The sequence below is a fragment of the Myxocyprinus asiaticus genome, chromosome 11, assembly GCF_019703515.2.
Source record: "Myxocyprinus asiaticus isolate MX2 ecotype Aquarium Trade chromosome 11, UBuf_Myxa_2, whole genome shotgun sequence".
Taxonomy (NCBI): Eukaryota; Metazoa; Chordata; class Actinopteri; order Cypriniformes; family Catostomidae; genus Myxocyprinus; species Myxocyprinus asiaticus.
The window spans coordinates 39,551,713-39,575,638 of record NC_059354.1 but is presented as its reverse complement, the minus strand read 5'-3'; the positions used below and the strand labels follow the sequence as shown (position 1 = coordinate 39,575,638).

Genomic DNA, 23,926 nt, shown 5'->3' with positions numbered 1-23,926 from the left:
GAGGATTGTCAAGCAAAATCGATTCAAGAATTTGGGTGAACTTCACAAGGAATGGACTGAGGCTGGGGTCAAGGCATCAAGAGCCACCACACACAGACATGTCAAGGAATTTGGCTACAGTTGTCGTATTCCTCTTGTTAAGCCACTCCAGAACCACAGAAAACGTCAGAGGCGTCTTACCTGGGCTAAGGAAAAGAAGAACTGGACTGTTGCCCAGTGGTCCAAAGTCCTCTTTTCAGATGAGAGCATGTTTTGTATTTCATTTGGAAACCAAGGTCCTAGAGTCTGGAGGAAGCTCATAGCCCAAGTTGCTTGAAGTCCAGTGTTAAGTTTCCACAGTCTGTGATGATTTGGGGTGCAATGTCATCTGCTGGTGTTGGTCACTGCACCCGTTTACCAAGAAATTTTGGAGTACTTCATGCTTCCTTCTGCTGACCAGCTTTTTAAAGATGCTGATTTCATTTTCCAGCAGGATTTGGCACCTGCCCACACTGCCAAAAGCACCAAAAGTTGGTTAAATGACCATGGTGTTGGTGTGCTTGACTGGCCAGCAAACTCACCAGACCTGAACCCCATAGAGAATCTATGGGGTATTGGCAAGAGGAAAATGAGAAACAAGAGACCAAAAAATGCAGATGAGCTGAAGGCCACTGTCAAAGAAACCTGGGCTTCCATACCACCTCAGCAGTGCCACAAACTGATCACCTCCATGCCACGCCCAATTGAGGCAGTAATTAAAGCAAAAGGAGCCCCTACCAAGTATTGAGTACATATACAGTAAATGAACATACTTTCCAGAAGGCCAACAATTCACTAAAAATGTTTTTTTTATTGGCCTTATGATGTATTCTAATTTGTTGAGATAGTGAATTGGTGGGTTTTTGTTAAATGTGAGCCAAAATCATCACAATTAAAAGAACCAAAGACATAAACTACTTCAGTCTGAGTGCACTGAATTTATTTAATACACGAGTTTCACAATTTGAGTTGAATTACTGAAATAAATTAACTTTTCCACGACATTCTTATTTATTGAGATGCACCTGTGTATATATATATGCTCATTAAAATATTGCGTTAGTAACAAGCATTTTATTTATTTTTATTTATTGATTTATTTGTATAGGGACCATACAAAAACATGATTTCTGCACAAGAACTAAAAAAGATGCATTGTACATAGAGATTGTAGCACATGCTAATTTGCATCTCAGGTCCCTAGATATTCTTTTTTTTTTTCATTAAAAACTACATAAATCAAGCAATATAAACTAATCATATAAAAAAGTATAATATTAAATGGCTAAATAAATACTAAGGTTGCTCCCAACCCTGGTGACATATAGTATAAAAGATCAGACCAAAAATTCATTGAGAATTAAAAATTAGTTGAGCTTTGGTATATTTTAACCCAGTGTTTAACCAATATTATTAAAGATTTCATGTCTGTTGTTGATTTTATTTCAGATGGTAGCATGTTCCAGAGTTGGGAACCCTTCGAAGAAAAGGCCCTTTGCCCCTGAGTTGTTCTGCGATAGTCAACCCTACAGTTACAATTCGCTGTGCTCCTTGTTGTTCTACTACCATCCTGTCTATTTAGCTATTTACATAATATGTGTGGGGCTTTATTGTGGATACAATTATACACCAATTTTATGTAGCACAAATTTATAACATTTGTAAAACTAAGAATTATATATATATATATATATATATATATATATATATATATATATATATATATATATATATATATATATATATATATTGCAATGATGCACATGATTTGGTTTATTGTCCATGATTTTTAAAGCCTGATTGTAATGTGACATTATACAATTTACTATGGATTCACTTGTTTGAGTCCAAACTAATGCAATATGAAATATGAGACAAAATCATTGCATGCATAAAGTGCTTTGACATGCACTGTCTAATATATTTGAAACTTTGTAAGTTACTCTTTATCTTTTTTTAAAGTTTCTTTACGTGTCAATCAAATGTGAGTTGAGAATCTAAAATAATACCTAAGAACTTTACCTCTTCTATTTCTTTATTTAGTAGTCTTAATTTTCAGTTCCTTTTTGTTTTCTATTGGAGAAACACATAGAAAAGGTTTTTTGGACATTCAAAGTGAGGTAGTTATTTTAGAGCCACTGAGATATCCCCTCCAAGTTGGCATTTAAAATCTCAGCTGCCTTTGCTGGTGCCTTAGCTGATGTGTAAAAGACGGTGTCGTCAGCATAAAGCTGACACTTAATATCTGGGCTGCAACTTGGCAAATAATTTATAAATAAACTAAAAAGCAATGGACCTAAAATTGAACCTTGGGGTATTCCTAGTTTATTGTTAATAAAATATTATTTTTCCTGCTCAATTATCACACATTGCTCTCTTTATTGTAGGTAAGAGGCAAACCACTCAGATGTTTTCTTACTCAAAATAAGTTAATTTAGACAAAAGAAAATCATGGTTAACAGTGTCAAATTCCTTTTTCAGGTCAATAAAAACTGCTCAAACAATATGCCCCTGATCTAAAGAACATCTTACATTTTCCAAAAAATAACAGTTTGCAGATTCCGTAGAGTGCTGGGGCCTAAAACCAAACTCCTGTGGGTGAAGGACATTATTACTCTCTAAGTGATTTATGAATTGTTCTGCCACTACCTTCTCCAAGACCTTACACATGACACGAAATTGGACAATAATTTGAGACCAAATTGGAATCACCAGATTTAAAAATTGGAGTAATAGCTTTTTTTTTTTTTTTTTTACCAATTTTCAGGGAATTTGCTTTCCCTAATTGATATGTTTATTAAGTGAGATAATGGAGCTGTCAATCATAAAATTCATATCCAAATATCTTCTGCTGTAGATTTTGATAGTTTCTTTATGATTTCACTTATTTTCCTTTCGTCAGTTTTCATAATACAAAGGGGGATTGGTAATTCTTCCTCAGTCTTGCCTTTTGACAATGTTAGTGTAAAATTTTTAGCCAATTCTTCTGCTGAACATATAAAATATGTATTAAATTAGTGCACAATAGTGGCTTTGTCACTAACAATCTCTCCCTTTATTTGCAGCTCTTTGATTCTCTGATTATTACAGGTTTTATTTGTTAAATTATTCAATTGTTTCCATAAAATGTAACTTTGTCCATTAGCATCCTCTATAAGTTGAGTGTAATATGATACTTTTGAATTACGCAGTTCTTGTACTACTTTATTTCTAAGACTTTTATAAATTAAGGTATCTGTACTTAATTTAGAAGATAATGCAGTTTTTAAAGCAATATCTTGTTTTTTCATAAGATCACGGATATCACTATTTAGCCATGGTAATGATTTCCTTTTTCTGGAGCATTTCAAAAGTGTATAGTGTTTATCAACCAATTTAGTCACTATTTCAGTTAAAGAATTGCAACAAGAATTCCCATCATTTATTTGCAAGACATTACCCCAATCAGCATTAGTCATCTCTCTTTCAAACTGTGTTAATTTGGATTTCGGTATCCCAAAACTGACTCTATCAAATCCGCGATTTTGATGTCGTTGTAAATGTTGTTTCGTTAATTTTCTGACCGTAAGTACCAAATTGTGGACTGATAAACCCGTCAATAAATTACTTGTTTTTGTGATTCGATCTATTCTATTGGTAAAAATTAGGTCTATTAAAGTTGTACTACTTTTTGTAATTCTTGTTGGACTTTTAATAAGCTGGTGGTACTCTAATTTTTATGCATTTTAGCATGCATCAAGTCTTACTCCACTTTGCAGGAGGAGCACTATTAGTACGATGCATGTTGTTGCCTATAAAGAGCATTCCAGATCGGTTACTTAAGAAGTTCCATTTCAGTTAGAGTGCTACCTTACAAGGCAGCTGCCTATGTAGGCAGCAGACAACAAGGCAGCTCACTAGGTTTTGTATAAGAGCCAGAAAGAGAGCCAGAAAAAACAATCAGAGAGAAAAAACAGCCTGAAACATAAAGAAGAAAGAGAAGCTGCAAAGGTTGACAACAAGTAATCCACAATACAGCTCCATGTTTGTTGAGCAAAGATGTTTCAGCATGTGAATAATCATAAAAATCATTCACATAGGTTAACCTAATTTAAACCGCCATTTTGTTTATTCTCAAAAGGAAATTTGACTCTTACTGGCACATAAATTGAAAACAATGATATACAATATTCCATACGGTGAAGACGCATGTGTTGGTAGGTAAAATCAAATGCCTGCTTTACAGTCTTCAAATATATACATGTGGTGTTGTATATATTTTCACAAGATGAACAACAAGAAGGGACTTCAGTTTTGCATTTTAGCCTACGTGTAAAATATCTGATGTTTATGTGTGCATGGAAGGTTGCCCGAGTGTACATGTTTGATTCTGTGCCAAGGTAGGCATTTTTTTCTAAAGGTATTGGTTCTCTGTAGCTTTAAGCATCCAGTGCAGTAGAGAATCCAGAAATTACTAGCCTATGTGCCGTGTCCGGAACCAGTACATACTGTAAGTATGACCTCAGATCCAAAAATGAAAACCGCATGAAGCAAAACATAGGTATTTAATCTTAATGGACAGAGTAACAGTCATAAAAATGACTTCAATCACAGCATGAACCGTGCCAGTCGAGGTCTTTTGGCTTTTGGAAGATTTGGAGAGATAGACAGGCATAGGGAGAGAGGGAGCAGTACATACATTGCCTCCACGGGGCGAATGCTTCAGATTATCCTTGGATCCACACTTTGACTGTACGTGACTGAAGTCCAGCTTCTTGTTTAAAATTTGAATCTAGAAAAATACAAAGATATGTGCCTCTTTAATGAAGATGGAAGACACACATACATGCACACGCACAAGCAAACAATTGGTGGCCGTGCATGGGTGAAACCGTCAGTATTCAGGATGGGTTAGACAAAAACCCAACGATGCCACAAAAGATCAACTTTTGGAATATAATGGCACACCGCATCTCATGAACGCACCCTGTTTCAACATGCTCAATGTAGCCGAGCATCAGCCAGGCATTCCCTTCTATCTCAATAGCAGTTGCTCGGCCTTCCGCTGCCTGTTTGCTGTTGTGATAGCATGCTTTTCACTGAGCTCAGCTTTTCTGTAAGACCATGTTAATTTATAAGGGAACAGGGATTTGGACCTGGACTTGATTAGAAAGCAGGTCAAAGTGAACAACTGTAGTGTATGTTACTAAAATCTCCTGAAAACACACACACTCTCTCTCTCTCTCTCTCTCTCTCTCTCTCTCTCACTCTCTCTGTCTCTCTCTCTCACACACACACACACACACACACACACACACACACACACCAGTCTATTGTGAGACTACTGGATGGTGGGAATTCAGCAAACCTGAATGAGGTGCACATTATTCTGACGCAGAGGAGATGATGGAGAAAACTGAACAGATGAAGACCCTTCAGGGGGGAGACAGCTGCACTGGAGCCAGAGAGAGCATCTGTGTTTGGTCTCAAGAGATATCGGGGTCATGAACGTTCTTAACTCTCCATATTTAAAATACACTCTTCAATCTGTCACATAGTCACATGTGGTAAGATCAACATAGACTTTTGTGCAATTGTGAGCGAAGTGTTGTAAATGCCTTGAAACATGTGCAGAACATTGATTTTACAGTAAATATTAATTAAATAGAACAATACCGAATGTTTAAGAGGTCATACTGTATTATGAGGAAAACATTTTTACTTTTTGGGATTGAAGAGTTTATTGTGCTATGAATATACTTTAAAGTACTTTAAAGTAACTCAAAACTTAAAACCCTTCCCAGTCCAATAAGATTATTTATTGAAACAGCTCAAACATCGTAAAAACAGATAATTTTTTGACAGTCAAGTCTGTAAATTGTCTGTCATGCTAATTTTTTATCCATTGTTGTTTGCATTTCGCATAAAATACATAGAGTTTAGGTATATATAACGATCTGGGCTTGCCAAAATATAGGCTACACTGGAAGTTAAAGGAATATTCTGGGTTCAATACAAGTTAAGCTCAGTCGACAGCATTTGTGGCATAATATTGATTGCTACAAAAATTTATTTTGACATCCTTTTCTTTAAAAAAAGGGTTCCAGTGAGGAAGTAAAAGGGAGCTAATTTTTGAATGTTTAAATACTGTTTTGAAAGTTTAGCCACATGACATAAACAATATGTGTGTAAACATAATTTTAGTGTGATAAAATCACTTACTTAACTTTTCTGTGTAAAGTTATATTAAATTATACAAGGAATGTACCGGGTTCAATACAAGTTAAGTTCAGTTGACAGTATTTGTAGCATAATGTTGATTAACATAAAACAATAATTTTTAACTCACCCCTCATTTATTTAAAGAAAAAAAAAAAAGTAAAACAAAAATGTGGTTATGTGTGTTTACCACTTTACAGGGTGTATCTTGCAGGGGGGCGGCATGAGGCACCCACACATACACCCTCCCCCCACCCCGTCAACGACTTTGGGGGCGTGTTGAAGCAGGTTTCGCCCAGGGCGCCATACAAGCTAGAATCGCTACTGATGACAGAACAAGTAAGGTTACTAAGCGATTTTATCACACTAAAATCATGTTAACACGTGTAATGTTTACTTCTTGTGCCTACATTTTTAAACAGTGTGTACTTTTCTGTTTATGGACTTAACACATTCACTTCCATTGCCTTACTATCACTGCAGTTTTTGGGGACAAGTTGAAATTATTTTTTATGTTAACCAACATTATGCCACAAATGCTGTCGGTTGAGCTTAACTTGTCTTGAACTCAGAATATTATTTTAAAAAGTTACTAAAGAACTACAATCATGGATGATGAAGGATAAGAAGGAGATCAGATGCAAGCTTTTGTCCAGTTGCCTGTTACACTGCCGCTTTTAGACTAAAACAATCTTTCTTTTATATTATTAATTCTCTACTGCAAACATCCCATTGTCCACACACACCTTATTACCACAAAACATGGTTTAAAACCTATAAATCTACAGCAAACATTACAGTATTATAAGAAAACCTCAGACATCCTTAAACATGCACATAGTTCCCTCTATATTAGACAATTCAGAGTTTTCAGACATTCCACAACCGCTTCAGTGAACCTCAGTGGACATATTATGTTATTAAGGCACAGACAGGCACAGCACTCTTACACAGTTTCACCCTTGGGCAAACACAGAGTGGCAGTGGCCATGGCACATGCCCGGTCATTCAACCCTAAGAGATTGTGGCTTCTGTCACTGTGTCTTAGACCTTTTCTGTGAGTCACTATGTTGGGGAGACACCTGCTGTCATCCAGGAGTGTGAGAGCATTTGGGTCCAGACAGAAAGAGGCTGTGGCATTGATTATACAACAGGCCTCTCCTCAGGGTGTACTGATCACCCCAAACTGAACCTTCATTGCCCTTTGAGTGCACTTCTGCTAGGAGAGAACTCTTCGAATATACAAGTTCAACAAAGTTCACCAATGATTCATCACTGTAAAGCCTACCAGACTCAACTTTGAAATAATGAAATTTAATTGGTGCTATTAAAAGGATAGTTCACACAAAAATGAAAATTCTCTCATCATTTACTCACCCTCATGCCATCTCAGATGTGTTTGGCTTTTTTTCTTCTGCAGAACACAAATTATATTTTTAGAAGAATATTTCAGCTCTGTATGTCCATACAATGCAAGTGAATGGGTGCCAAAAGTTTGATGCTCCAAAAAGCACATAAAGGCATCATAAAAGTAATCCATACGACTCCAGTTATTAAATCGTTATCTTCAGAAGTGATATGATAGGTGTGGGTGAGAAATAGATCAATATTTAAGTAGGGGGCGATATGCATGAAGAATGTAAATAACCAAAAACACAAGAAGAATGTGAAAGTGAAAGTTAAAGTTAAAGTGGAGACTGACTGAGCAGGGAGGAGAAATTAAAGTGAAAAAATTACTTAAATATTGATCTGTTTCTCACCCAAACCTATTATATTGGTTCTGAAAATATGGATTAAAACACTAGAGTCGTATGGATGACTTTTAATATGCCTTTATGTGCTTTTTGGAGTGTCAAAATTTTGGTACCCATTCACTTGCATTGTATGGACCAAAAGAACTGAGAAATTCTTCTAAAAACCTTAATTTGAGTTCAGCAGATGAAACAAAGTCATACACATCTGGATGGCATAAGGGTGAGTAAATGATGAGAGAGTTTTAATTTTTGGGTGAACTATTCTTTTAAGTCTCGTTAGTCATCTCTTAAAAACACAAAAATGAAAATGTTGTCACTGTTTTCTGTTCGAACACAAAATGATATATTTTAAAGAATGTCACAATCACTGATTTTCATACAATAGTTGTTGATAGTGACTCACTTTAAAGCTTAAAAAAGCACCCAAAAGTGTCAAATCATTAAACAACTTAAGAATCACTATCAACTGCTATTTTATGGAAATCAGCAATCGCAACATTCTTTAAAATATATCCTTTTATTTTTCGCAAAAGAAAGCCATATGTGTTTGAAATGACATGAGAATGAGAATGAGTAAATGATGACAGAATTGTCATCTCTGGGTGAACTGTTCCTTTAACTGTTCCATACAGTATACTATACTATTTTCAGCACTTCTTTTTCCTGAGGCCCATTTATAATGTTAGGCAAGGTTCCTTTCACCAAAAACCACAGAAATGGTCATAATTTTTGCTTCATATGACCATTATCTATTTACTCTGCACAGGCTGTTTTTGCTACTGATGCACCTTTAAAGTCACTCTTACTTTTCATGAAATCAAAAGTGACCCCATTCCAAATGCAAAAAAGGTCTGCATAATATTTTATAAAAAATAATAACAGTAGTCTAAAACTACTTCCAGCTGATGTCACAAATCCCTCTTACTCAGGTATGTACTTTTCATGATCCAATCAGTTCCTGATGGATAAACTCTAGTCCTACCCTTATATTTTTTGTATTGCAAAGTCTTTCTTTTCTGTATCTTTACTGAAGCCCTTATGTTTTATAACAGACAATACTTTGATTGTAAAAATAAAACATTCCATCTCAAATCCGTTTCTCAATAATAGAAACTGGCACACTGAAGAAGCCCCTAAGACACACGAGAAGCAGCAGCTTATTTGTTCCAATGTCACTTAGCATCCTTCCTTTCATTTTATCACTGCAGTGTCCCAAACCCAGTCCGCAGTGTGCAGTAACTTCAGAATCCCTCCCGTTCCTCTACACTCATTTCCGCTGGCTGATGAGATTCTTTTCTATGCACTACTGCACTCTGCCACAAGCCAGACATAAACAAGTCACTCCAACACGCAGCCTACACTCCAGTCATTACTGCAAGCTTGCAAGAGATGACCCAAAATCACAGGAGTGTTTACATCATGGGCCTTCCTGCAGTCTATTCATCATGGAAAACAAACCTCCTGCAAGGCCAGTGTGCCTTTGTCTTAAGATATGAGAGGACAAATACACTGGTGCATGTGTGTATACTGTGTGTATATGTGGGGTTCAAATTTCCACTTGTGTATATATGTAATATATTTATATTATAAATAACTGAATATTGTTTTTATAACAAATGATAAAATCAGCATGACAATTTGGGTGAAAAATTAAAATTAAAATTACATTTGATTTCAGAATTTCTTAGGCTATTATTTGCTTTAATGAGAGCATGCACTCGAGCTGGCATTGAACTTAAAAGTTTGTGCATAACCTGATGATCCACGTTATCCCAGCATGACTTGAGAATGTTCCAAAGAGAAATCTTTAGACAAATCTTTTGTGCTTCAGTGCAAGGAAATCTTTTGTACAAAGGAGTTAACATGGTAAATGTCACAAATCCAATTTGCAATTGTGACCTAGAAATAGAATCTTAAATATTTATTTTTCATTTTACCTCATAAATTTTCTTTTTTAAATGTTTCGAAATAATAAAAACCCCTAAAGCCCCTAAGAATTCCAGATCACTGTGGACTATATAGCCTGTATATGTGAATTTTCTCCTATTTATGTAGTATAAAATTCTCCAATACAACAGTCTCTCTAACATTTCCCTATGGGAGATAAAAAGACCAAAAAATATCACAGCATTCCATATTACCTTCCAATTGAGAACAAGTGAATCTACCTAACAACTTTGAATCCATTAGCATGCATATGTTGAATTTGAACATGCAGACAAAAGGCAAAAGTGATAAATGCAAGACACACTGACCACAGTGAAGGACACTACAGAGGACAGTGTGCCCACGGGGGACAGAATAGTGCCTAGCAGCATTTGAGGATGCAGGGTGAAATCAGATGGAATTGTTAGCATTTAGACTTGCCTGCCCTCCCTTGGGCTGGTACTTGATGTTGTCAATGGAGCCGATCTTGGATTTGACGTTCTTGAGGTCAGGCAGTGGCTGGTTAAGGATGCGCAGCTGTTTGGGTGTTGTCGCAGGGGATTTTGGAGGTGTGCGGATGATGGCCACTTTCTTCTCCTGGGACAGCAGGCTGAGAGATTTGGGGGTGCCTGGAGTGCGAGGTGTACCCGGGGTACGGCAGGAGTAGCTGGGAGGGGTGCCAGGGGTGATGGCCATGGAGCCGGGCGTGCGAGGTGTGGAGGTGCCACTGCGGGCTATGCCTTCAAAACAAAATTAATTTCAGGTTGAATGCAAGGAATTAACCACAAAAAAAGAACAGCACAACATAACCAAACATACAGTGGGGTCCAAAAGTCTGAGGCCACATTAAAAATAGTAATTTTTTTAATTAACCTGGAAAATTAGGTTTTAGGATTTTGAAAAATATCTTACAACGAAGTAAAATTATAACTTAAAATGAAGAAGAAATATTTAAAATTCTGCACTATTTCTAGGTTACTAATCAAACTGGCATTGACCATGTTAACTTTGGGGGAAAAAAGGTCAGATTTCCTTTCTTCCATTGAAGCACACAAGATGCTATTTGGAACATTCTCAGATCATGCTGGGATAACATGGATAATCAGGTTTTGCACAAACTTATGGAGTCCATGGCAGCTATAATGCATGCTGTCATTGAAGCAAAAGGGGGACATACCAAATAGTAAGAATTTATATGTAACATTTTTGAAAATAAGGTAATTAAAAAATAATAATAATGTAATATTTTTATTCCAACTTTTCACTCAAAAGGTTATGCTTAAATGTTTATTTATTTTTTAATTATCATTATTATTAAATTAGAAAAATGCTAAATAAAAGAATTTTCACTAGTGTTCTCAGACTTTTGGACCCCACTGTATGTGAGGATGACTTGCATATCAGTTTACATACATTTTCTCACAACAAAATAGATGATGATGACTAAAACATTGACTGTGTAATTGTCATATAAATGTATAAAAACTGGTTTAATGGACATTAACATATCAAAGAAAGGTTCTCATACAAGCAAAACTTTTTTATTTTTTTTATTTTTCACCCAATTTGGAATGCCCAATTCCCAATACGCTTTTAAGTCCTCATGGTGGCGTAGTGATTCCCCTAAATCCGGGTGGCGGAGGATGAATCCAAGTTGCCTCTGCGTCTGAGACCATCAACCCCTGCATCTTATCTCATGGCTTGTTGAGCACGTCGCCACAGAGACATAGCACGTGTGGAGGCTTCACGCCATCCACCGAGGCATCCGCGCTCAACTTACCACGCACCCCACTGAGAACAAACCACATTATAGCAACCACGAGGAGGTTACCCCATGTGACTCTACCCACCCTAGCAACCGGGCCACTTTGGTTGCTTAGGAGACCTGGCTGGAGTCACTCAGCACACCCTGGGATTCGAACTAGCGAACTAGCGAACTCCAGGGGTGGTAGCCAGCGTCTTTTACCACTGAGCTACCCAGGCCCCTCATACAAGCAAAACTAAAAAGGATGACATAATGTATGATGGGCACAATGGAAATATAATATATAGCAGTGCCTATGACATTTTTTTTTACAATCCTTAAACTTCTTCATTGTGATAGACAACCTATACAGATGAGTGGCAAACAGTTCAAAAGATCATGGTTCCAAATGATGTGCAATATGGTTGAATATAATTTTTTTGGCACTGTATGCTCATGCTGATTGTATCCTCGCTGAAGACACCAGGTATGGAAGATGAGAATAAATTGGGTAAGGAGTGAAATAGTGGGGACTCATACTCTATACCTGTCATGCTAGCAGACCTGCCTGTCCTGTGCTCTGCTTTGACTTCAGTACGGAATGCTACACAATAAAGGGGCGGAAAGGAGAAGGGAGAGAGGGCTGTGAATCAATAGTTAATGAGAGCTTGCATAAACTGAAGTAAAAATTGAACAGATTCAATATCCCATTTCCTGTATATTGAAAATACACCTGATTGGGGTAAAAAGGGAAAAAGGGAGGAAAGAAACAGTAAAAAAGATAGAGATGGACAGTATGACAGTATATACCCTGCAAAGGTGGAAATGTGTCAATTTTGCTATAGCGTTCATACAACCATAGATATTTTTGCTAGGCTATAAGTAGGCAGGAGTTCTAGATGTCATTTATACATGAGTGTGTGGGACACAGCAGGAACCAAGATGAGGATGAACTTGTTAGGTCTGAAAGCAGAATTAACTTGTTAATTCATAAAATGGAAAATCTAATTGTCCTTGATATTTAGACTTGTAAGAGGTAACTGTACTATAAAACACACTGTAAATTTCAGAACTCAAAACTTCCTCCCCAGTCTAAAAAGAGCATTTATAGTTCCCACCTTTATGAAATGTCTAATTTTGAAAACTGTGTATTTGTGACGTCATGAGACATTGCTCAGTTGTATTTGCACCCCCCACAACATGTGTCATCGCACCCTTGGCCCTTGTAAACAGAGAGGGAAAGAGACAGGCCTTGTGTGACCAACTATTCCTGAAGACCAAAGGGGACCCATCTGGACTATTTCAAAGATTTTTGTGCATATAAATTGCATTACACAGACACTTTGACTGTTGTTATGCTTATCACGCCACTTTTAAAAAATGCGGTGTCAAGTTACAACTCAGAAATAGAGATGCCATTCAGTTTCATTCAGCTACTCCGCATGTTGCTGTTCTTGCGCCCATCTGCACGATTTTTAATTGTTGGTGTATGTAAACAAGCACAAGCTGGATGTCTTTGACTCTTTGGATGTGTTTCTGGCAATCTGTGCCTCAGTGCACCTATGTGTGAGCGCAGTGGCGGCCCGTGCATTTTAAGTTTTGGCCTTCAGTGTGATTCATGCCATTAAGAAAACACTGTTTCACAATTAATAAGACAGCCTATGCCTATGGACATCATACATTATATCGTAGCCAAGTAATAATACCAATTGACATTTTTAAAACAAGAAGGTCTAATTCCAGGAAAAATCTATCTAATAATATTAAGCGATCTAAATGTTGCTTGCAATAATTTTTGTTTTGAAAGGGTACACGGTTACTTTTCAAAACTTAAACTGACACTGAATGCTCCAGCCAGCCTAATTTACACTTAGAAAACTCCTGATGTTGCTATAACAAAGAAAAAAGCACTTACCAATTTACTTGAAGTGAAAATCAGCCCTCCTTTCCTGTTTACATCTCAGGTTTTTAAATCCATAAGGATCTCTTTCTCAGTGGCGATAGCGGCAGTGATGACAGCCGACTCGTCAGCAAGATCTCGTGCTCTTCGCTTTCAAATTACGTACATCACTTAAAGTGTGACTGTGTCAATCAAGGCCAGCTAGAAGGCCTCGACTCTGACATATCCTAAAGACCACACCCACCAAGAACAAATAAATCTATCTGATTGGCTGATGAATCTGACAATTTGACTTTAGATGCCTATTCACTTGAACTGTTGAGGGATTCTGTAGAAATTCTGAAGGCTTAATGGGGTGGAGCTCAGACTCACATGCTGCTTTGGAAGTGCTCAGCTTTGGGCATGCGATTTGTAAACCAGTCATCTGGATAAACTATTTGTTGTTTGCTATTCATTTTTAGATTAATTAGGAGTGGAAAGCGATTGAAAATAAATAGGCAAAAAGGTGAATGAGAATGAAAGGATGAAAAAATATTTATTTATTAGACATGTTAGGCCAGTAGAGAAGGCTTTGCTGGCCCTGAGAATTCACCATTGTGTGAGCGTCATGTTTCACTGTGCTATGGACTGTGTATGTGTGAATATCAGCGTGGACTGCTTGTGAACCAGTCATAATATGATTCAAGCGTTGCAAAGGAAATGTTATTGAAGTATGGAGCAGTTAAAAACACTTGGACTTGACTGCAAAATTATGAGTAAACAGTTTCATTCATGAATATTTAATATGTCATGACTGTTTGATAGTTATGGTGCTGATGTGCTTGAGTGAACAGTTTAATACAGTTGTGCTCAAAAGTTTGCATACCCTGGCAGAAATTGCATACCCTGGCAGATCTCTTGATACCAGGCCAAGGTCAGATAGACCAAGAAAGATTTCAGCCACAACTGCCAGAAGAATTGTTCGGGAAACAAAGAAAAACCCACAGGTAACCTCAGGAGAAATACAGGCTGCTCTGGAAAAAGACAGTGTGGTTGTTTCAAGGAGCACAATACGACGATACTTGAACAAAAATGATCTGCATGGTCGAGTTGCCAGAAAGAAGCCTTTACTGCGCCAATGCCACAAAAAAGCCCAGTTACAATATGCCCGACAACACCTTGACACGCCTCACAGCTTCTCGCACACTGTAATTTGGAGTGACGAGACCAAAATAGAGCTTTATGGTCACAACCATAAGTGCTATGTTTGTAAAGGGGTCAACAAGGCCTATAATGAAAAGAATACCATCCCCACTGTGAAGCATGGTGGTGGCTTACTGATGTTTTGGGGGGGTGTGTGCTCTAAAGGCACAGGAAATCTTGTGAAAATTGATGGCAAGATGAATGCAGCATGTTATCAGAAAATACTGGCAGACAATTTGCATTCTTCTGTATGAAAGCTACGCGTGGGATGCTCTTGGACTTTCTAGCATGACAATGACCCTAAGCACATGGCCAAGTTGACCCTCCAGTGGTTACAGAAGAAAAAGGTGAAGGTTCTGGAGTGGCCATCACAGTCTCCTGACCTTAATATCATCAAGCCACTCTGGGGAGATCTCAAACGTGCGGTTCATGCAAAACGACCAAAGACTTTGCATGACCTGGAGGCATTTTGCCAAGACGAATGGGCAGCTATACCACCTGCAAGAATTTGGGGCCTCATAGACAACTATTACAAAAGACTGCACGCTGTCATTGATGCTAAAGGGGGCAATACACAGTATTAAGAACTAAGGGTATGCATACTTTTGAAAAGGGGTCAGTTCATTTTATTTTTTTCTTTGTTGCCATGTTTTGTTTTATGATTGTGCCATTCTGTTATAACCTACAGTTGAATATGAATCCCATAAGAAATAAAAGAAATGTGTTTTGGCTGCTCACTCATGTTTTCTTTAAAAAAAATGGTACATATATTACCAATTCTCCAAGGGTATGCAAACTTTTGAGCACAACTGTATATTCGGATGCAATGTGTTGAATGTGCGTTATGTGTTAACCCTGACATTTAGTTTTAGAATGTTGTTGAGAGCTTGTTTATTCTCTTCCAATTGAGTTTCAAATATGGATGAATTTTGAGGGGCTGCACGATGTTAGCCAATCAGAACAGTGGGCATTTACACTGAAGTTTAAAGGAGAGGTTGATGCCAAAACCGAATGTTTCAAACCAGGGCCAGAGACAGGTTGGTAAATGATAATTAATTATTAAACTATGACGGTTTTGGGACAAAAATCTTTACTGACATTATCAGTGGACTTCAGGGAGTTAAAAAAAAAAAAATAGATGTGCAATCACAGGTGTGCATATATGGTCTATTCTACAGCTTCGGACATGGCTCATGAAATTTAGAGTAAGAACTATCTGTTTTATCAAATTAATTTGCAGTCCATTGTTGTAATCTCAAGTGTTACATAATGAAGGTGTTTTTGCAGCTGTTGTCTGATAGCATTTATGAATAATCATCTTCTGGTTTACGTCAATCAAGTTTCAAATTTAAAAGAAAAGAATGAACAAATAAAATGAAATCAATTTGAATTAAATTCAATGTAATTCAATGGATTATACACAATTAGACATTACTACATGGTTATTTAATACATAAATAATTTTTCATTGAATTACCAGCAAAAATAATCAATTGTGAATTATTCCATTATCACGACATAAAATTACACATATGATAATATACAATCATACTGTCCATCCATCTAGAGAGGGGGAGGGAGAGAAAGGGAAATTGAGAGAGTGGCTCTTACATGTGGGCCTGCGTGGTGCTGTGGACCCAGAGCTGGTAATGGAGGTTGAACTCTCCTCATGCTCAGCTGTGTGTGAGCGGCGAGTAAGGATGGATGCTGGCCGTGGCAGGGATGACCTCTTTTCCGGGCTCCGAGAACCACCATCCTGAGAACAAAGTCATTAAACCTGTCAGAATTATGGTAAACTTATGATGCATTCAACTGTGGGAATTTCTGTAATTACGATAACTTGTTTTTTCCGATGGCAACGGTAATTTGGTTATTTTTACGTCACAATGGAAAGTTCTAGATTAGTTTTTAATCTTGAGCTGAGAAAAAGTTACTCTGACCATCTGCTCCCTGCTTACCTTCACTACATGTATGTTTAGTGATTCATGTGTGCCCGCTGAAGAAGGGCGGAGCTCATAAAGATCTGCCTCAACCAATGGGCTCTTTTTATGGGCAGAGTTGGCAGAGTTTGGCCGGACTGGCACCAAGGCCGCCGCCCGCATTTTAGAGGTGCATGGGATCTTTGTTAGTGTTGTAGGGTTGGAGGTCTATGATGAGAGGATGATGTAAAATGGAAAGGTGAGTGGTTTATGCACAAGGAAGAAAACAAAATCACGAAAATATGTAAAGCATTATGAGGAAACCAAAAACATGAGCAGAAAATGATATGAAATTCTGCATGATGCAGACCATTTAACCAAACAAAATGATAATCTACCATTTTAACACAGATTTGGAGATTCAAGAGCATTTATCAAAAAAGTAAATGCAAGTAAAAAAGGACGACATGTTTAGTTTTTTCTCATTATTATTCTCATTATTATTATTTTATATAATGTTAATACATGGGCCATGAAACTGCTTGAGGGGACACAGAAATGTTTAAAGGGATAGTTCATGCAAAAGTAAAAATTCTGTCATCATTTACTCACCTTCATGTTCATACACATATGCAGTTATTTTTTCCATGGTACACAAAAGGATACTTTTTTGAATAATCTTTAAAAAGAGCTTCACAAAATTCACATTTGTGTTCCACAAAAAAAAAAAAATTTTTAGGATTGCAACAACAACATGAGGGTAAATAATGTCAGTACTGTAATTTTGGGGTGAATTATTAAATTAAGGTTAAAATAAATATGGTAATGAACCAAGTGAACTTGTAAAATAAACATAATACAGATGAGATAGGATGTACAGACAACGCAAAGAGAGAAGACAAAGGAACTGCATAAACAGACTCCAAATACAGCTCTTTCTCATTAAGGTATGTCTGTTTACTATTAGGCCTATTATTAGGGAATTAGGCATTATTTGTGCCTACAAGTATGCAGACTCCACTTGATAACTAGATCTTTTGAAAACCTACTAATCAGCTCATTTCACGCTTGAACAGGCAACTTTATATTTTATTTTTCTAAGAGTAAAATCAAATGTAAATGTAAACTCTACCCGATCTCTAGAGTGCCTAGCCACACTGAACGGCAGTCGCCCATCCGCAGAAACTGCAGAGAAAAAGATAGAGAGAAAGAGAGAATTAGAAAGGGGCATAAAAATAATAAATACATATTGTGGCCATGAGTGCTGGGCTATATTCTTTCTAATAAAAACAAAACATTAAACAATTATTGTGGGCAAGCAAAAAAAAATAAAACAATTTGTTTTTTGTGGACAAGCAAAAAAACCAAGCAATATTATAAAAAAAAAAAAAAAAAAAAGCCTTTTTAATCTTATGCTTAATCCTTTAACGTGTGTAAAACACATTTCCACAATTTTTGTATATTTTTAAATGCATGAGGCACAGCATAGAAAGTAATGCACTGTTGTAATTGTGTTATTTCTGTTATTGTGTTAATTGTGCCAAATATGGAATTGATCATTACCCACATCTTCAAATTATTAAGCTACTTGAAAGCCCTGCTCTGAACCTACTTGGCACAGAATTTGTAAATGAACTGAAATGCATAAGATACTTTTCAGTGAAGTCTAACTGGGACATTTCAATAATGCATACAATGTCTACTATAAAATCAAGCACAATTCCCAGAAAGCTAACAGTGAAACTTTATTATGGCAAAGTAAGTTCCTCTCCTCTAGATAGATGGAGACCATTTCTATAAACCACCAGTTGCCTGGCAACCAGTGCAACTGGTCCCTGAATGTAGGATATAACAGATTAGTAATGTTTAAAAGGGAGAGGAAATAGTGATTACTGTGTTCTGCACCTCATAAATTGTCTAACATTTTTAGGTCAGAAGGACATCCTTTAAAATTAACCCACACACTTACACACTCAAGCATACAATGAAAGGATGCACCACATTTCACAATATTCAATATTAAGCACTGCATTGAAAAGAATCCAAGTGTGAATAGGCATGGAAACGGAGAGGATACATGCAGACAACAAAACAAAAGGTCAAGCTATGAGAAAATAACAATAATAATAATAACATATAAACATGGAATAAATCATCTGTAAGCCTCATTACAAATACAGCATGAGTGCAAAACATATACAACACAATCTGTTATTAAAAATAACACACACACACACACACACACAAAAAAGATAGACAAGCATCACTCTTAAAATGGAATGCCAATGCCCATGTTTGTCAGCCACATTGCACAACTGCTCCTTGTGACAGAGATCACCTGTGGGTTTCCGCTTAACACACGCATGGTGTTGGGTTGGTCTAGGGTGCCTTACGGTAGTCTTTAAAACACTCTTACGGGAAGGAGAGCACGTCTGAATATCAGATTTTTTTGTGAGCTCAGCCTTCTTAATCACAGCTACAAGAGGAAGACACAGAGTCAAGGACAGGCACAAAAGCAGTAAAATTCAGGACAATGGGTGACATGATATTTTGTAGTCACTCACCTCAAATCATCTACTAAATGCCTGATTTAACATTCACGTAATGAACAACACTTTTTCTTGCAAAGAGTGAGAGATAATGTGAAAAATTTTAAAATTGCATGTACTTTTTACAGTGTCACAAATTGAAGGGACAGTTTACCCAAACATTAAAATTCTGTCATCATTTATTCACCCTCATGTAGTTTCAAATTCCTATGACTTTCTTTTGTGGCACACAAAAGCAGATGTTAGGGAGAATTACAGCTTCAGTCACCATTCACTTTAATTGTATGGATAAAGATGCAATGAAAGTAAACAGAAACTGAGGCTGTCAATCCCTAATATTCTTCCAAACATCTCCTTTTGCATTCTGCCAAAGAATGCAAATCATGTGGGTTTGGAAAAATGGTTTAGAGTGAGTTTTTAAAATCTCTTTAAATCTGGTCTTGTGTTGTCTCTAAAAAAGTATAAAAGATAACCAAATTCAAGTTTCAAACATGATAATGTACATGATGACTAAGCAAAGTGAAATAAACATTAAGGTTTAAAAGTTTATCCTGTTGAAAAACATGCAAAAGGCTAGAGGAAACTTCAATTAAAAATGTGCATTTTTTGTTTTTGTTTTTTTTTATTAAAAAGAAAGAAAGAAATCATTAAAAAAAATGTCAATCCAGCAACAGAAACCTTTTTTCTTCTTCAGCTCTTCCTTATGGATGGGTAGGGGCTCCTTGCGAAAAGGTTTGCGTTCAGGGGTAGTAATTCGTCCTTTGGCTCTGCCACCCTTAGTCCTCTGTTTGACCGGTTTTTCTGCAGGTGGTTTCTTGACAGGGCTCATCACTTTAGGCAGAGGTTCAATTTTCTCTGTGGCCATGCTCTTATCATCATCTGCAGAGCACAGGATGTGAAACAGGCAAGCAACTCCTTTACCAGCCTGTGATCATGTATCTACTCTAAAATCATACATGGACCTTCACGGACAGTGTATTGATAAAATAACAAAAAGTATTGTGTGACAAACAGTGTTTCAACTTAATTAAACCTAAAACATAGATATCAAGTTGACTTAGACACTTCTGAAAAGTTTTGTGAATTACTGAGCCCATTTCATGCAAAATAGATATTAAAATAGCACCTTGAGTGTCCACCCAGGAACTGTCTAAGATGGAGTCATCAATGGTAGTTTCGTCTTTGTAGTCGTCATAGCTTTGAGTTGGGGCCTCACTCTCTTGTACTTCTATCTCTTTAACTGGACATACAGGAGGTTCAACAGGTTTTGGGACATCTAGGGCTTCCCCCAAACTTGCAGCCTCCATATCTACCTTTTGTACTATTTCCACATCCTCTTCTTCCTCTTTTTGGAGGAGTTGTGGAGGTTCCTCTTCAGAGGGGGCAGAGAAGCGTACACTGTGTCCAGAGAATTCCCGCTTATCAATGGTCTGCACCACTGTAATAAAGTCATCTTCTACTGTTACTACAGACTCAATTGCAGCTCGAGGCTCAAAGTTGTCCTCTGCTGCCTTGGCCCCTTCCAAGACTTCATCTTCTTCCACTTCTTCTTTCTCTACTATTTTAACCTCCTGCATTTCAACTGCAATCTCAGCTGGCTTGGCTTTATCTGCCACTGGCTTCACCTCCAGATTTGAAATCAGAGCTGGTTTTGATTCTGGCATGATCTCCTCAGGCTCCTCAGCAAGCTCTACCTCCTCCTCTAGTCCTTGAGATACTCTTGTGGCACAAGGAGCCTCTTCTGTCTTTGAAGGAGCTGGTTGAGGCTTCTCCTCCACCATTTTATTTTTCTCCATCTCCTCCTCTACTCCTTGAGGTACTATGGTGGGACAATGAGCCTCTTCTTTCTTTGAAGGAGCTGGCAGAGGTTTCTCATCCACAGTTTTATCTTTCTCCTCAAAACTTTTATCTTTCTGTTTTACCTCCTGCTCAGAAGGTCTCTCCTCTCTAAAGTATTTCTCAAAAGATCCAACGGGAGATAATCTATTAGGGTCTGTTTTAAGAGTCTCTTTCTCTGCTGGTGATTTAGGTCTTGTCAACATCTCCTCATCTGTGCCACTTTCTACAGAAGATGCTGGTGATGGCCTAATGGGCCTTGCAATCCTGTCCTTCGCAGCTCCAGTGAGCTGGTACGCATCTTCTGCATCCACCTCCTCATAAGCTTCTTGGTGTACAAGGTCTGGTTTATTCTTCACCTTCTCTCTGAGCTCCTGGAGCTCTCTTTCCTCCTCTACGCTCAAAGGCCGGTCCTCCATCTCCAATTTGCGTATTTGTCTCTCATAGTCTGCTATTTCAGCTTCAGTTTCAGCTGCAAGTTTAGCACCTGCATCAAGATCAGGCTTTGCATCCTCTAGGGTAACGGTCACCTTCGGTGTGATAAAGGTTTCGGCTTGTTTGTCTAACTGTCCTTTCTCGTTGTCAGGTAAAGTTTCATTCTTGAGGTCTCCTGATAAAAGATCAAACTCATCTTTTTTAGTCTCAGCTGTTCTTTCTCTTTCAAAGGAATCTTCCTCTCTGTAATTTTCTTCCTCTTGTTTTGCCTGTGGTGCAACAACCTCTGTTGTTGTCAGATCCTCAGCCAATAGGCACTCCTGTCCACCTGTAACAGAACCAGTTTCCTTCTCTTCTATCACAGTGTTGAATATTTGAGGAGAAGAATCCACTGGACTGTGCACATCCGCAGGAGATGGCATAGGACCAGAATATTCACTAAAGACACAATATCCATGCTCCTCCATTTGTATCTCTCTCTTTGCAGCCATCTGACTCTGGTCACCTTTGAACAAATGTGCTAAAGAATCACTCACGAGAGAAGACATGTCTATAGGGACAGACTTTCTCCTCATAATCTCTGGGTCGGTGTTTTCTGATGTCAGCCTTGATCGGGTACCTGCCAGGTCCAGCATTTCAGGCAGGTCTGGGGCCATGACAGTGCCATTTTTGTAATAGCACTTAGCAGGCACAGGTGGTTCTGGAGACTCTGCCTGTGGACTTGTCTTTACATCACTAAGTGTCACCTGGGGAGGTGTAGATGTTTGAGCTGTGGCAGAGGCAGCTGTCTCGAGGATCAGAGGTGGAAATTGAGGGAGCTTCTCCATTGAAGGAGTGGTGACAGGAAGGTAATCGGCAGATTCATCAAGGCTCCCACTGGTGTGAGACATGATGTCAGTGGCTAATGGAGAAAAGTTTCTGGGATGTCCTTGGGCTTCACCATGATCCATTGCCCCAATGGTTATATTCAAAGAGTAGCTTCTTTGCTCTAGAGCCAGTTTTCCAGGAGATAGCCTACAATCATCTCTTCTGTCTACTGGTGATGTGGTCTTCAGTGTTTCTGCAGTATCTTTTGGAAGATCTGTCATGACTTCCAAAGAGTGTGTTTGAGCCAGAATGCTGTAGCTGATTTCAGGAAGTGGGAGGTTACCAACAGAGTCCTTTTGCTCTTCTGATGTAACACTCAGCTCATAATACCCTTCCCCTTGAGACCTGGTAGAATCTGTCTTAAATGTAGTGGTCTCAAAATAAGCAGACATTCCAGATTTGTCCTTCACGTCCCCTTCTTGTTTATCAGGTTTTGCTGTGGCAGCTATTTTTGTTTGTTTGTCTTGTTCCTGCCCTGATTTTGCCTCATGTATATTGATAGAGTCATGTGTTTCAGTTGAAGGCTGAACCACAACAACACTTTGTCCATCAGGCTTTTGAGTTGGCGACTCACAAGGTTCTTTGGCATGACTCTGGCCACTTGGAGGCACATCAAAATCCTCCATGGGGCATGTTCGATCAAAGGGGCTTTCTGGTATATCTATGTCTCTGGCAAGGCTTTGGTAAGACGGGAGATCATCTAGTTGCATTGCAGATTCTGTGAAGTCCATGCCAATGGGATCTGTAATCTCACTGTCTGGCCTCTCAGCTTCCATCTTCACAGCTGAAACCAAATCTTAAATAGTTTGCATTGTATTTCATCATATATAATTCACAGTACATGTGTTTGCCAGGACAACCACCACACAGACAGGCATAGCTTTTGGGTCGAATGAACTTCCATTTTCAAAAAGCAGCAGCCGAGATGAAAAACACATACCAATTCAGTGATGGATTGATGGCATGGGTATGAGAGGACCATAATGCAGACCCATAACATTTACTGTTGGGAGGATGAGGTCCAGAAAATGAGGATGAAATGTCCAAAGAGGTGGTCCGAACACTTATCTGATGTCAGTACGCCAGCAGCAAAATGGAGTTGTTGATCTAAAGAAGCCTGCCAGATAAATATTCAGTGATTATGGAAAATGTGCAAAATGTTATCGACATTAAGCTTTTCATTAGATAATTTAATAGCGGTTTGTCAGGCTTCACAACAAAGGTGTGGGCTGCACTGTTTGATTGGAAGCTGGTTGTCAGAGACTAATTATGTATAAATTACAGTATATAATTTGGCTGATCATAATAATAAATTGACTTAGTCTTACAATGCCACTATGAGACAAATTGTTTTTAGTTATTCACAGATTTATTTGCATTTTAAATAATGAAAAGCATTTGAAAACAAAGACAATTCACATTACCAAGTAAACTAGATGAAATGACAATGATTTTTAGAAGGAAAAAAACAAGGAAAAATAACAAATAAAAATTTAATTCAAACCAGAAGCTTTCGCTTTTCAAACCCAAATGTCTTTGAAAACAAATCAGAACACACTGATTCACAGAAACAGAGGATTCTCACTGAATTCCACACA

General features: G+C 37.8%; 1 protein-coding gene across 17 annotated transcripts in view; it reads right to left on the bottom strand.

Annotated features, from left to right (window-relative positions):
- Positions 1–23,926, bottom strand: part of LOC127448476 (microtubule-associated protein 2-like) — a 205,174-nt gene that overhangs the window by 10,598 nt on the left and 170,650 nt on the right. For 14 of the 17 annotated variants that reach the window (XM_051711021.1, XM_051711020.1, XM_051711022.1 and 11 more), the window contains 9 exons: positions 20,317–23,112; positions 19,869–20,069; positions 18,980–19,117; positions 17,774–17,826; positions 16,681–16,869; positions 16,334–16,478; positions 12,188–12,244; positions 10,338–10,636; positions 4,697–4,789 (listed from right to left, as the gene is read on the bottom strand). In XM_051711021.1, the coding sequence (XP_051566981.1) occupies positions 4,697–4,789; positions 10,338–10,636; positions 12,188–12,244; positions 16,334–16,478; positions 16,681–16,869; positions 17,774–17,826; positions 18,980–19,117; positions 19,869–20,069; positions 20,317–23,112 (3,971 nt within the window). The remainder of the gene's footprint in view (positions 1–4,696; positions 4,790–10,337; positions 10,637–12,187; positions 12,245–16,333; positions 16,479–16,680; positions 16,870–17,773; positions 17,827–18,979; positions 19,118–19,868; positions 20,070–20,316; positions 23,113–23,926) is intronic. The other 3 variants (XM_051711026.1, XM_051711025.1, XM_051711028.1) reach the window with 3 other exon arrangements.